Genomic DNA, 13,679 nt, shown 5'->3' with positions numbered 1-13,679 from the left:
ATACTGCATGAAAGATATTAATTTAGAATAGAGTAGCGCGGGTGAAACTTTGTGGAAGCTGTTATGATTCGTTCATGTTATATCATATAATATGGCTAATAATAGTTGAAAGTGAAAAAACTTTGATTTGCAAAAAGAAATAGAATCACATAGAAGCGAAATTTTATTTTACTGTATTACCAAATGGTATTTTGAAATCAGACATTTTTTGAAAATCTTGAACAACAGAACAGAATATATTTTTTTACTGTATCACAAAAAAGCTGTTTGGAGGCCATATAAACAATAATGAACTTGAGTTGAAGAATAAAATTGAATAGAAGAGAGTGTAATTCTCATATAGTTAGTGGCGTAGGCCTGTTATAAAGCCAGATCATTTTTCAAATATCTGGTAAGAGAGATGAGAAAGTGTTATTTTCATTTACTGTAAACATAAGCATGAATAAAATAAAATAAATGTTATGATATAATTAATTTTATGAAGTTCATAGGCTATTAGAGGTCATTCAACTGTACTTTTAAGGGTTCATACGAGGTTCATTTTAAAGCTTCTACATGTACAAAAACTTTAAGTTAATAGAAAAATGTAATAAATAAAATCTATTATTGACATCTTAAATTATTATGAACATAAATTATATAATTTAAGATTAAATGTGTTAAATGATTTTTAGAATTATCATTGATTTACTTATTTGTAATTATTATTTTATGTATTTATTTGATTTATTTTTCTCAACTTCTGGGCAATGTTTTGAAAGTATTTTTATTTTTAATTTAGTTTTGTTTAATTATGTTTCTAAATATTTTTATTTTTGTTTTATTTAATTAAAAGACAAACACGTGGTGTCCCGCCACTGACAGCAAAGCGCGTAACCGGGAGATTCAAAAACAATACGTCATCCCACAATGCACTGCGCGCTGACGCTCTCTCCTCTCAGCATTACCTCATCCCACAATGCACCGCGAGAATGAGAATCTTCTGGGCGGTCGTCAAGGCAACGCGCCTTATCGAAAAGGGGGCGTGTCCCAAGTGGCTCCCGGCGACACGCCCCCCGACCAATAGGAGAAGCCCGTCGTGACATCATGGCTATTTTTAGCTACGGCAATAGATAAGGTTTGCCTCCACGCTGCCGAGGCTCAGAGTGTACACAGACACACCGAGGGAGAGGAGGGAAGAACCGAGAACAAGTTAAGAGTTTCTTTACCCACGGACCTCATATACAAGTCTGGATACTTTGGAGACTTTTGCAACTCTTAAAAACTAAGAAATTAAGAAGCGGAAAAAAAAGCGAACTCAAAAAGTTGCGTGTTTTTCCGCAGAGTTCGCCTGGAAATCAGCTGATAAGAACTAAGAAAAGAGGACAAGAGAGGGGGGAAACACAAGTTGTTTCGCTTTAAGACTTTCTGTGGTTGCTTTGGTTTCTCTTCCATGTATACCAAGATGGAAACTACTTTCTACGACGACTCCCTGAACGCGTTCTCCCAGCAAGACAGCGCCGGCTTCGGCTACACTACCGCGAAGGCGTTGAAGCGCAACATGACGCTCAACCTGGGCGAACCGAGCGGCGCGCTGAAGCCGCACCTGCGCGTCAAAGCCGGCGAACTCCTCACCTCTCCGGACGTAGGGCTGCTGAAGCTGGCCTCTCCGGAGCTGGAGCGGCTCATCATCCAGTCCAGCAACGGGCTGATCACCACCACGCCGACTCCCACCCAGTTTATGTGTCCCAAGAATGTGACAGACGAACAGGAGGGGTTCGCCGAGGGGTTCGTCCGGGCGCTTGCGGAGCTGCACCACCAGCACATGCCCGGCACTGCTGCTCCTCCACCCGGCGTGCATGTGTCTGGTGCATCCTCCTTCAGCACCACCACAACCATGCGCTCAGATTCACCTGTCTACGAGGATCTGAGCACCTTCACCCCGGCCATCAGCACTGTGTCCGCCCCGGGGTACACCACCTCCTCCCCGGCCATGTCGTTCCCAAACGCCGCTCCTCCGCAGCTCCCCATTTACGCACAGCCACGGCGGCTCTCTGCGCTCAAGGAGGAGCCCCAGACTGTGCCAGAGATGCCCGGGGACACCCCTCCTATGTCCCCCATCGATATGGAGAACCAGGAGCGCATCAAGGCGGAGAGAAAGCGCATGAGGAACCGCATCGCCGCGTCCAAGTGCCGAAAGAGGAAGCTGGAGCGCATCTCCAGGCTGGAGGACAAGGTGAAGAACCTGAAGAACCAGAACTCTGAGCTGTCGTCCACAGCCAACATGTTGAGGGAGCAGGTGGCCCAGCTGAAGCAGAAGGTGATGAACCACGTCAACAGTGGGTGTCAGCTCATGTTGACTCAGCAGCTCCAGACCTTCTGAGGAGCAGACAGCCCCGGAGAGAGAATTAAGACTGTGGTTGAACGACACGGAGTGGCTGTATCTCCTGGAGACCTTGACTGGGATTTGGGATGATGTGGATCCACACTCTCAGGAGCTGGGGAGAGGACTGGGAGAGGACTGGGAGAGGACTGGGTGCCATGCCTCCCCGGTGGCGCGTCCCAAAGAGGGGCTCAGGACAGTGACAGCAGCCATGAACCAGTTTTTCTTTACACAGAACTGGACAGGACTGAAGTTTTCTTTATTTTTTTTATTTTACATCCAGCTCTGCATGGACTTTATCATGACCATCTAAGGAGAAATTCAGTATTAGTGGATTTTAAGAACTTGCAATAGAGACTTTTCTTGTTGTAAAAGCCATAAAGGCCTAAAGTCTTGGGCGTGTTGGCCAACTCTAAAACAGCTGAAAAGTTGTAACTAAAGCTGCCTGACTTCTGAGTTACAGTACAATGTACTTTTTTGTTTCTTAATTGTAAGAAATTCAATTAGAAAAGCTTCTTGTTTTTTTCTAAAGTTGTTTTAATGGGGTTTCACTCATTGTTATATGTATATAAGATCAACTCGGAGTACTTATGTTTACCATTTGTAATAAGAATACTGTGCTTTTTTTTTTTTTTTTTTTTTTTTTTTATGTTTTTGTTTTCTGAGCACTTTCAGAAACTAATCGATATTTAAGAAAATAAACCAGATATGAAATGAAGCAACATTGCCTCTGTGTTCTTGTAAGTGTGTGTGTGTGTGTGTGTGTGGAAAAGAAAAGTGGGTGTGCCATGTCAGGAGCACAAACAATAAAACATGTTGCAACATGTTGCAAGAGCTGGTATAGTTCCCAGCACCTCAAGGTAAATTCCATTAGTGCAGGTATTGATCCGGGCTGAGTGATTGTGTTGCAGGCTCACTTACTGCTCGCTGAAGGAGGCCGAGTCCGGCTTGTACGGTTTGAGATATCTCACACGGAACTACCTGAAGAGTATAAATATCACATAAAACCTCCCTTTGTTCTGAGATGTATTGACGCCAAACAATACACTGTAATTACATCATGTTGAAGTAGGCGACATTTCAAATGAAGACATCTGAGGTGTCACTGATTTGACACTTGCCAAACAGGAAAATCTCACTCTGTGCTATTGCACCATACGGTTATTCAGCGCTACATCCTGCGCTGTTGTAAATCAAGAAAGCCCCATGTCGAAGTCTTATTTTGCAAGTCAAAAAACACTCAATAAAAGCACCACTGTGGTTTTGAGTGGATTGCAGACTCTTTTCAGATACTTTAAATGGGTAAAAAGTTAGCTTAAAGGCACAAACAATAATCAAAATGTGAATAAAAGACGTATCTCCATTACCAAAAATGAAAACACAAGATTGGAGACAGGTCTTTTAGTTCAGGGACTGACACAAGACAAGGCTGTTAAATGTTTGTCTCCATCAGTAATGCTGGTAAATCCATCACAATACGCTCAGGTCAAACCATTAATCATCTCTTTACCTGGTATATCTGTATGTGAAATTAAAGTAAAGGAACTTAATTCCTACATATAGACTGTAATTACAGCAGGTGGATGTGGTGGGACATGGTCAGGTGTGGCATTAAGGGTTACACAGTGAATTCTCATAATCCACCAGTGTGTCATACTTGTAATAAACCACTAAAGGGCGACAAAGACCGACTCACCTGAGAGATGAAATGAAAAGTTACATTCTCAAATTTCATATTTCTTCTTAGCAATATATATTACGTTGCTTTAAATGAACACACCTGTCGAAAAAGAACAGGACAGGTTTTTAACGTGAAGGATGACGTGATACTTCTTTTTGTTTGTTTGTTATTTTATATATATTTTTTCTTTTTAAATGAATATTTTCACAACATGGTTTGGTGCATAAAGCAGCTAATCCAGCTGTTTGAATTGTAATGCTTAATTAAAAAAAATCATAAATAAAATCTAATTTCATGAGGGTAATTCAATATCCATTATCATATCTATACAATTAAATTAAAAATAAATTAATAAAGTTAATGTTTCGAGGTGGAGTTACTCTCATTTGTTTATGAGGTCCAAATAAAATATTATTACTTTTATTATGATTGTTATTATTACTATTGTTATTGTTAATAATAATAATTGCCATATCAACTCTTTAACAAAGCAGATAATAGCTTTGCCCACACAAGAAAAAGACTCAATTACACTACAGTACTATGTTGTTATAATAAGTAATAATGATTATAATTCCTCCATAAATCTGCTTCAACCTGTTCTGATTTCTCAAACCTGGGGCATTATGACGTCATTCCCGGAAGGGGGAGTCCTTCCCCCTACCATATAAGGAGAGGGAGCGCTCGGAAGATCTACGTCACGGAGAGGAGGCGGGGATTCCGGGAAGTGAGTCGGGTCTGTAATCTCCACATTATAAGGTGAGGTGAGGAGCAATTAAAAGACAAGGAGACGAGGCAATATAGAATGTAAAAATAATAGATAAATACAAATTTTAACATAAAAAAATCGCAATAAAAATCAAATATCTAACTGTAGATCTGTATTAATGATATTTAATACATTAATTAGCATGCACAATGCAAATAAACTACAAAATAACCATAATCAAGCAGCACATCATCAGTAATTAAACTTCGCCATTGTTATTCATATTAAAGTAGTTTTTAATTAAATACTTCCATTTTATACTAATTTGTTTTTCCAGATTAAAATATTAAAGCCTATTTTTATTCCACTTTATTTATTCTGACAGTTATAGTTTCAATCTGCACCTCAAAAATACTCATACATTTTGATTAGAAAACAACTTTTCAGTTTTCATCAAGTAAGATTTTGACTGCAGACCGTGTGTTTTAAGTGTTGTATTGTTTGGCTACGTCCTCCACCATTTGACACAATTATATAAAGATACATGTGTCCTGTTGTAAATCAAGAAAGCCCCATGTCGAAGTCTTATTTTGCAAGTCAAAAAACACTCAATAAAACCTAATAAAAGCACCACTGTGGTTTTGAGTGTATTGCAGACTCTTTTCAGATACTTTAAATGGGTAAAAAGTTAGCTTAAAGGCACAAACAATAATCAAAATGTTAATAAAAGACGTATCTCCATTACCAAAAATGAAAACACAAGATTGGAGACAGGTCTTTTAGTTCAGGGACTGACACAAGACAAGGCTGTTAAATGTTTGTCTCCATCAGTAATGCTGGTAACATCCATCACAATACGTTCAGGTCAAACCATTAATCATCTCTTTACCTTGTATATCTGTATGTGAAATTAAAATGGCACAATATCATAGAAAAATTAGGTTTTAATTATTAGATATCTCCCTGGCTTTAATAACAATAAAGTGTGATTTGAAAGGGCAGAACGGGGTCATGCATGGAGTGGAATGTTTCTGCACCCACACACGTTGAGTCATGAACACACATGCATTCACTCCATCTGTCTGAATTCAAATCAAATCTTTCAATATTTTCCTATTTTGTTTTATAAGTCTTGCGTTTGCATTTTTTTAATGGTGCTTGTGTGAATCTTTTAGCCTGCCATTCTGTCTAAATAATGGTTCAATTAAATCATTAAAACATTAATTCAATGAGGGCTTTATTGGTATGAAAGTATCAAGAACAATGTTTCCAAAGCATCAATATACAAAAGTATACAAAAACAGTAATATAACTATGAAAACCACATTAAGATCTGATATATTTTAATGATATACACAGTATCACATCATGGGTATGGGTGTCATTGTCAATGTCTGCTTCTCCTATAGGTGCATTTATAGTTCTGAGAGGTCATTAAACTCATTGAAGTCTGGAATTACAGAGTTGAACGTTTTTACATTGTAGGAGGAAGTGCATTTCTCTGGAACAGCGACCACATATTCTGTTTTCTCCTGGTTGCAATGATCGATTTTGTGTCCTCTTATTATTTTGTTAGTTTGTGGTCAAAGGGCATGTGGTTGGTTAGAATCTGTCTCTGCTTTCTAGAGAAATTCTGCTGATTCATAATCTGTTTATAGGGCCAGATGACCTTCTAATCAACTTTGGCTTTCTCTCCCTCAGCAAAGTTTCATAACCTGTTTAAAAAAGTATGTTTAAAATAAGGATTGTGCATGGACAAGTCGGAAGAAATTTATTTTCACAACTACGATAATTATATATGACTGGTCACATAATCTCACAAAGGACAGGTTAAGCTGGACAGGTCTGTCTGTATTTTGTTGCTAGGGCGGGGTGTTTGCACTTAGCAATAAGGTACAACACACACACACACACACACACACACACACACACACACACACACAACACACACACACACAGAAACACTAGTTATAACAATGACCTGCTGCGTGTGAAAGCTTGAGAAAATCTTTCCCAGTGTAATTAAAATGTTGAATATACTGAAGAGTTTTGATGCTCAAGCGGCGTCAACCTACATAAACCCCTATGCTGTGGACGTAATCCGGGCGAAGAGGAGGGATCTAGTTTACGGGATCTCACACACCGAAGATCTACTGGATCTTCTGGTCACGGAGGGCGTCATGACGGCAGCAAAGAGATCCATCGTCTTGACCATCGGGACTCGTAAAGATCAAAACTCCAGGGTCCTGGACCACCTGGAGGCCCGAGGTGAAAGGGCGTGTCGGATATTCTTCCACCCGTGTCTCATGCTGGCAGAACCCGACCTCTACCAGCGAATCAAGACGTACGCCGGTGGTGTGAATGAACGTATCCGAGATGCCAGGAGACAGCTGATTGGATATTTGCTGGAGAGAGACCAGAAGAGGATGGATGAAACTTCTGATAGGATTGTCTCTCAGAAGTCTTGTTCTGTATCTGCAACCAAGGAAATAAAGAAATCCATAAGCCCTAAAAAGGAAGAAACAAGAATGCAACTTTTAAAATCAGAGGAGCATAAACCAGATCAAAGTAAACCAGAAGATCTGATCCACATGATCGCTTCAGACGGGGAAGTAGTTCTGCTGGAGGAGCTGTTAAAGGACACCGATATAAACTCTGTCAATTCCTCCAACGAGACTCTTTTACATGTGGCTGCTGAGCGGGGTCACCTGGCCGTCATCGAGCTCCTGATCCGTAAAGGAGCCAGACTGGACCTGCAGGATAATAAAGGTCACACGGCTCTTCACAGGGCAGCCAGCAGGGGTCACAGCGGGACAGTCGGGGCCCTCGTGCAGGCCGGGGCCCCCATCTACGCTCTGGATCTGCAAGGCAAAACTCCCGTTCACCTGGCAGCGGACAACGAGCATCGGAGTTGTGTGGAAGTCCTGGTGATGGCGGAGGCCAAGCAGTCCGAGAGCCATGTTTCTCAGGACTTGTTTCTCCACATGGCGGCTGTTGGAGATGACTGGAGGCTGGCCGAGTCTCTGCTGCAGAGCGGCGCCGCCATCAACGCCAGAAATAAACATGAAAAAACAGCTCTGTTTTATGCCGTCTCCAGGAACAATGAGAAGACGGCGACTGTCCTTCTAAACGCAGGAGCTGAAGTTGACTATGATGTTATAAGTGAAGCTGTTAAGCTCAATGATGAATCAGTTCTCCACCTGCTTATCGGTGAGTCTTTACACATGTCATATTTATATGAGATGTTTCCCTTACATTACATTACAGTCAGTCATTTAGCAGACGCTTTTCTCCAAAGCGACTTACAGTCAGTAGTATATTACATATCATTCACCCATTCACACACTGATGACAGGCTACCATGCAAGGTGCCACCATCAGACTCTAACTAACATTCATCATCCAGTCCACACCGATGGCAAGCCTTCAGGAGCAACTTGGGGTTAAGTGTCTTGCCCAAGGACACATCGACTGCCGAAGCCGGGTATCGAACCACCGACCCTCTGATTGGAGAACTACCTTGCCCTCCACTACGCCACAGCCGCCGCCTTACCTTAGAATGAGAGCATTTTTTCTTCACGGAGCTGGCCGCCATGTTTCTACAGTAGCCCTGAAAGGACAAACCATCCTGCCTCTGCTCCACACACAGGAGGGCGCAGTTGTTTTGGTCACCAGGGCCCAAAAAACCAACACTGGAAACCTCTGTTGGTCTTAAATAGCTGCATTTTTTTCTGCACAAACTGCAACTTCCATCATACATTCACTTGACATCCTCGCCACTAAACTAACCTCGCCTATGCTAATTTGTCGCTGCTTTCTCACTCTATTGCTTCACCACTTGCTTACCACTACACACACACTGGCTCTGCTAATCTCTCAATAACCTACGTTACTGTTACGACAACTGGCTCTGAAATAGGACCAACCCCAACCTCGTCGCTAGATGGCGCCATATCCTACACACTGGACCTTCAAGTTTGCTTCATCATCATAAGATAATATCTTATGATCATGCATTAGACTTTCTTTTTTTGAGGTGTTAGAAGGAAGCTGCAAACAAACAAGCTGTCACTATATCTTGTTTTCTAAAGCCAGCAAACAAATATTTGAGATTTTTTCATTTAACCTTGATTCTGTCCTCAACACCAAGTACCTGATGCTCCTTTTAATATAACTTCTAGTTTGTATAGATTTTTAATGTAAATGTGTCCTGTTTTGATATGATATGTTGGGTTTTTAACTTACCCTTTCAAATAGCCGATTTTGAACATGCAAACCTTAGACTATAACATATTTTACATTCTCTTGTTTAAACTGTAGATAATCCCGGAGGAGCTCTGAGTGCAGAGGCCCTGGGTTCTGTTCTCTTCTCAGCTGTTCAACAGAACCATGATGGAGTGGTAACCGCTCTCATAGACAGAGGAGTGAATGTGAACATGTTAGACCAACAGGGCTACACTCCTCTCCTTCTGTCAGCTGAGCTGGGGCACACTGAGGTCTTCAGGTAAATGTCCAACACCGACTAAATGTTGCTAAACCACAATGACGTGTCTCCTCTACACATTCATATTAACAATCTGATAGCTATGGGTATCAGTGACTTTGTAGCTGCTCAGTGTTATTTTAAACTGCCACCAGGGGGCACCAGTGGTTGACATTTTTTATACGTGGTGGCTTTAAATTTTGCTTTTGATATAAATACAGCACCAGTCAAAAGTTTGGACACACCTTCTCATTCAACTACTTTGAAGAATGTAAAATATAAAACATATTCTGGTTTGTTGAGCATTTGTTTGTTTACCACATAATTCCATATGTGTTCCTTCATAGTTTGGATGTCTTCAATATTAATGTAGAAAAAATAAAGAAAAACCATTGAATGAGAACTTTTGACTGGTACTGTATTTTCTTCAGATGTTTTGCAATCAACAAACCATAACATGCACGGTATAGAACAGAACATAGAATATAAACATATCTATAAATTATTAAACACACATTCCACATACACAATGACACAAATATGTGGGGTGTAATCTCCATATTATTCTTCCTATATCTCATCATACATATTTTATATGTCCATTACAGCAGCTCTGCCTTGTTACTGATTATGTAAGTCTCTATATGTGTCCAATATGATTTGGTTGCTCAATTGCTAATATGTCCATATGTACTTGAGTCAGTCCTTTTTCTGTATTGACCAGTTCACTAAAGCTAGGGTCTGCAACATGGAAATACAACAGTAAGCTATACATTTTTAAAAATAAACCAGCCCAGTGTTGACAACTCTTTTCCAGTGAAAGTAGCTAATAAGTTGGCAACACTGACTCAGTGCTCATATCTTCAGGCCTCCCTCCAAAGCCACGCCCCCAAAATTACCATTATGAACAAAAACAAGGAACATGGCTTTTGAAAGTATTTACAGCTGTCCATCTAACAGCTTGAGGACGACTTCCCATGACGAGTAATGAGAATTTCAACAAATATAACAAAAAAGGTTTCTAAACTCAATTACCTGCTGTAAGCTATAAAGTATAGGCGCAACATAAGTCTCGGCTACACTACCATAACTTTAAAGGCCTAGTGTGTAGGAGTTACTGGCATCTCATGGAAAGGTATCAACTCAAACCTTTTCCATCATATGAAGAACCTACGTTGGCCAACATGAAAACACAAATGGTACTATTGAGTCAGTGTTTGGTTTGTCCATTCTGAGTTACTGTACAAACATGGCGGTATGTAGACACAAACCACTCATTCTAAGGTAAAAAAAAACACAACACTTCTTATTTTCAGGTGAATAAAAGAAAGAAGAAAACATATCTTGTTAATATTATATTCCATTCCTGCCAATAGATTCCCCTAAATGCTACCTTTACCTTTGTACCTTTAAGTACCTTTAAGTATATGTGTATCTTAAATAGTGACCGTCTTCTTTTCATTTCAGAGCTCTAGTAGCAAAACAGGCCAAACTGGATGCTACTTTATCCGACCTCTCCTCAGCGTTGCACCTGGCCGTCCTCAGCGGCAGTGCGCCCATAGTTCAGACGCTGCTGGATAAAGGATTGGACCCCAACATTACTGGACCTAAAGCCCAAACCCCTCTACACCTGGCAGCTCAGTGCAACAGGCCAGAATTAGTCGATCTGCTGTTAAGAGCTGGAGCTCAGGTAACCATCCAAGCAGTGTTCATATTGAAGATTTTCTTGTATATGTTTGTAGAGAATGGGAGTTGTGTGTCATTTCTTTAGGTAGATGCAGTAGCCCAGGACGGACTGACCCCTCTGCATCTAGCCAGTCAGCAGGGCCATGCAGACCCAGTGATCCGGCTTCTTCAGGGTGGAGCAGACCCAGGAGTCAAAGACAGACTGGGGAGGACAGCCTTGCACTGGGCGGCCTCTTCCCACAAAGGAGGCCGTGTGGTGGACCTGCTGCTGTCGGCCAATGCCAACCCAAACACCACTGATAACGAGAAGAAAGTTCCCCTCCACCTGGCCGCCATGGAGGGGAACGTAGATGCCGTGACCTCTCTGTTGTCCCGCAAGGCAAAGGGAGGCGCTAAAGACATGGATGGCTCCACAGCTCTCCATCACGCTGCAGCGTCCGGGCACACCGGCGTGGTTTCAGCTCTTCTGCACTTACTCAACAACAAAGGGTTGGAGGAGAGGAACACATGGAGGAGAACGCCGCTTCATGCTGCAGCTGAGAGGGGCCACGACGGTGTGGCGGCGCTGCTCCTGGAGGCCGGGGCAAAGATCAACAGCACGGATCACAGCAAAGACACTCCTCTGCACTTTGCTGCACGAGGCGGACGCCAGGAGGTGGTGAAGAGGCTCGTTAACTGGGGCCAAACTGGGAACATTGGGCGGCAGCAGAAGAAGGCGAATCTGCAGGCGACCAATAATGTGGGGAAGACACCTCTGCAGGTGGCAGAGAGTGGAGGCACACCTGAACATGAGAGCATTGCTACTTTCCTCATGAGAAAGATGTTTCTTATCAAATAAATGGAGAGAAGTTACGACAGAAAAAGCGGCAGAAAAATTCAAAAAATCTGTTTAAAGCTGCTACGGGGAGCTTTTATTTCGTGTTTTGGCAGTCACTGTGGACAGCGGTAGTGTCTTCCAGCACCATAGTCCCTTAAGAAAACCTCTTATTTTACATTAGCAGGGTCTGACAGTCTGCCCCGCTCTGTCCTGGTTCTGGTTCTCCCGTGCCTCCCTTCCCTCTTACTGACCCAGCAATACGGACTGGATCTCCAGCAGTGTGTGTGTCGGTGTTGGCTTCCAGTTGAGTTGGTCGAAGGTAGCAGCAGAATCGGATCTGGGTTTATCCGCCGAATGGGCCTGAGCTGAAGAGTTTCTGGTGAACCTGCATGCCATAAAAAGTTTTGTCTGATTTTGCGAGGAATCAGATGCAATGACGAAAGAATAAAATAGAAATAGCCAATCTTCTGGCTGATGATCTGGTTTGCTTGTAAAGTTCATATATACAGGCATCTGTATCAAATTGAGAGTTATACATAACCTGTTAAATGTTTCTCAGTTACTTTAATGATACTATTATTTTATCTATGAGTAAAGCATATCCCAAACCTTGCATCATATCCAGTGAAAGATATTGAAGACATGTTTTTTGTGTGCATAATTAAGCAAAAGAAGCAAATCTAATAATACAGAAATAAAAGCATGATATCCTGTAATCCTTTTTTGGGCATTAGCATAAACTGCAACAGTGGGTTGTTGAGGGCTTTTATTGGTTATTTGGTTACGAAGCAAATATGTCACATGTCGGACACTCTCAGTGCTAATAAAGTTGTTTTTTCAACACTGCACCAAATGAAAAAAAAAACTAGACCTCCATGAAAGAAGAATTTTCTCTATTTGGGTCATTGCTATATTTCAAGCCAGAAACATGTGCTCTTAATGTAAATCAGCCACAGCGAAACAAATAACATGTAGACATACTTTGTTTTCCATTTTAATTTATTCAACTTAATTGTTTGACGTTTCATTCTGCATTGCACCATTTACTGACAAAAGATCTGCAAAGATGTTATCAGTGCTGGATGATTCTAGGTCGATGTGGATCACGGCTAGTGATTCACATCTGCCATGTGATCTGTTTCTTCCTGTATGAATGTTAAAAGAAATGGCAGGTAATGACAGCAAAACCACAACCAATGGAGGCTATGGTGGGATTTTTTTTCTTCTTCTGGTTTTGTGTTTTCTCACTTACGCAACATTTTGCAGTTCTTTGTAATTCTTACCATCGCTCCTCACTACTTTTCCATAGTGTTGCTTTTGTGATTAATCAATACCGTTGCATCAGAAAATGCTTTGTCACAACAATATATTAAAACACGTTTTTAACTAATGCCAAAAATGTTGACCAGTAGCAGATTGTATATAAGTATCTTAGTGAAATCCCAAAACCTGAAGGCAACTTTAATGTAAAAAACCTGATCTTTAATGTTGACTTGCTGTCAGATTCCATCGTATAGACGCAGGAGAGTGGCATGAAAATACACCTCAGTGGTCTCCCTTAAATTATCACAGAAGAGATTTTTGAGATTATAAAGTGTTTTTAAAAAATGGTCATTTAAAGCACTAAAATTATTTTTGTGATAAAGGATAAAAAATGTTTTATAAAATTATGACTCAAATTATTATGGCTAAAAATGATGTAACTATTTCAAAATAATTCAGTTTATTTATAATTTAAAGATTGAATAATGATAATGTGTCTTTTAATGTTTATTTTTAAACTTATTTTAACTAACTTTACGATCCAATGTTTTTTGTTATTTTTTTGTTATTTTAAAATGTGTTGGTAAAGTTTAGAATATGTCCACTATATCAACATTGTTTGTCAAGCTGTCACTCCATTTTCTGATCCAAGAGGAAGATCATATCAAAATAAAATAA

At 40.7% G+C, this 13,679-nt stretch overlaps 2 protein-coding genes across 2 annotated transcripts; both read left to right on the top strand.

Annotated features, from left to right (window-relative positions):
- The first annotated feature begins 1,156 nt into the window (after positions 1–1,156).
- Positions 1,157–3,004, top strand: jun (Jun proto-oncogene, AP-1 transcription factor subunit). The gene has a single exon (XM_054602516.1). It carries the CDS (start codon positions 1,433–1,435, stop codon positions 2,360–2,362), a length of 930 nt encoding a protein of 309 aa, XP_054458491.1. The 5' UTR covers positions 1,157–1,432; the 3' UTR covers positions 2,363–3,004.
- Positions 3,005–6,779: 3,775 nt separating this feature from the next.
- Positions 6,780–11,759, top strand: caiap (CARD- and ANK-containing Inflammasome Adaptor Protein). Its single transcript, XM_054603031.1, has 4 exons — positions 6,780–7,962; positions 9,073–9,256; positions 10,703–10,925; positions 11,007–11,759. The coding sequence occupies exons 1-4, from the start codon at positions 6,780–6,782 to the stop codon at positions 11,757–11,759; spliced, it is 2,343 nt and encodes a 780-aa protein (XP_054459006.1).
- The last annotated feature ends 1,920 nt before the right edge of the window (positions 11,760–13,679 follow it).

This window comes from Anoplopoma fimbria, chromosome 8, assembly GCF_027596085.1.
Source record: "Anoplopoma fimbria isolate UVic2021 breed Golden Eagle Sablefish chromosome 8, Afim_UVic_2022, whole genome shotgun sequence".
NCBI lineage: Eukaryota > Metazoa > Chordata > Actinopteri > Perciformes > Anoplopomatidae > Anoplopoma > Anoplopoma fimbria.
This window is presented reverse-complemented; position numbering and strand designations above follow the sequence as displayed.

Excerpts from the sequence above, each read along its gene's own strand:
- jun (XM_054602516.1), top strand. The coding sequence starts at position 1,433 with ATGTATACCAAGATGGAAACTACTTTCTACGACGACTCCCTGAACGCG.
- caiap (XM_054603031.1), top strand. The coding sequence starts at position 6,780 with ATGTTGAATATACTGAAGAGTTTTGATGCTCAAGCGGCGTCAACCTAC. Across the intron at positions 9,257-10,702 it reads GGGCACACTGAGGTCTTCAG|AGCTCTAGTAGCAAAACAGG; the intron begins GTAAATGTCCAA and ends TTTTCATTTCAG. Across the intron at positions 10,926-11,006 it reads TGTTAAGAGCTGGAGCTCAG|GTAGATGCAGTAGCCCAGGA; the intron begins GTAACCATCCAA and ends TCATTTCTTTAG.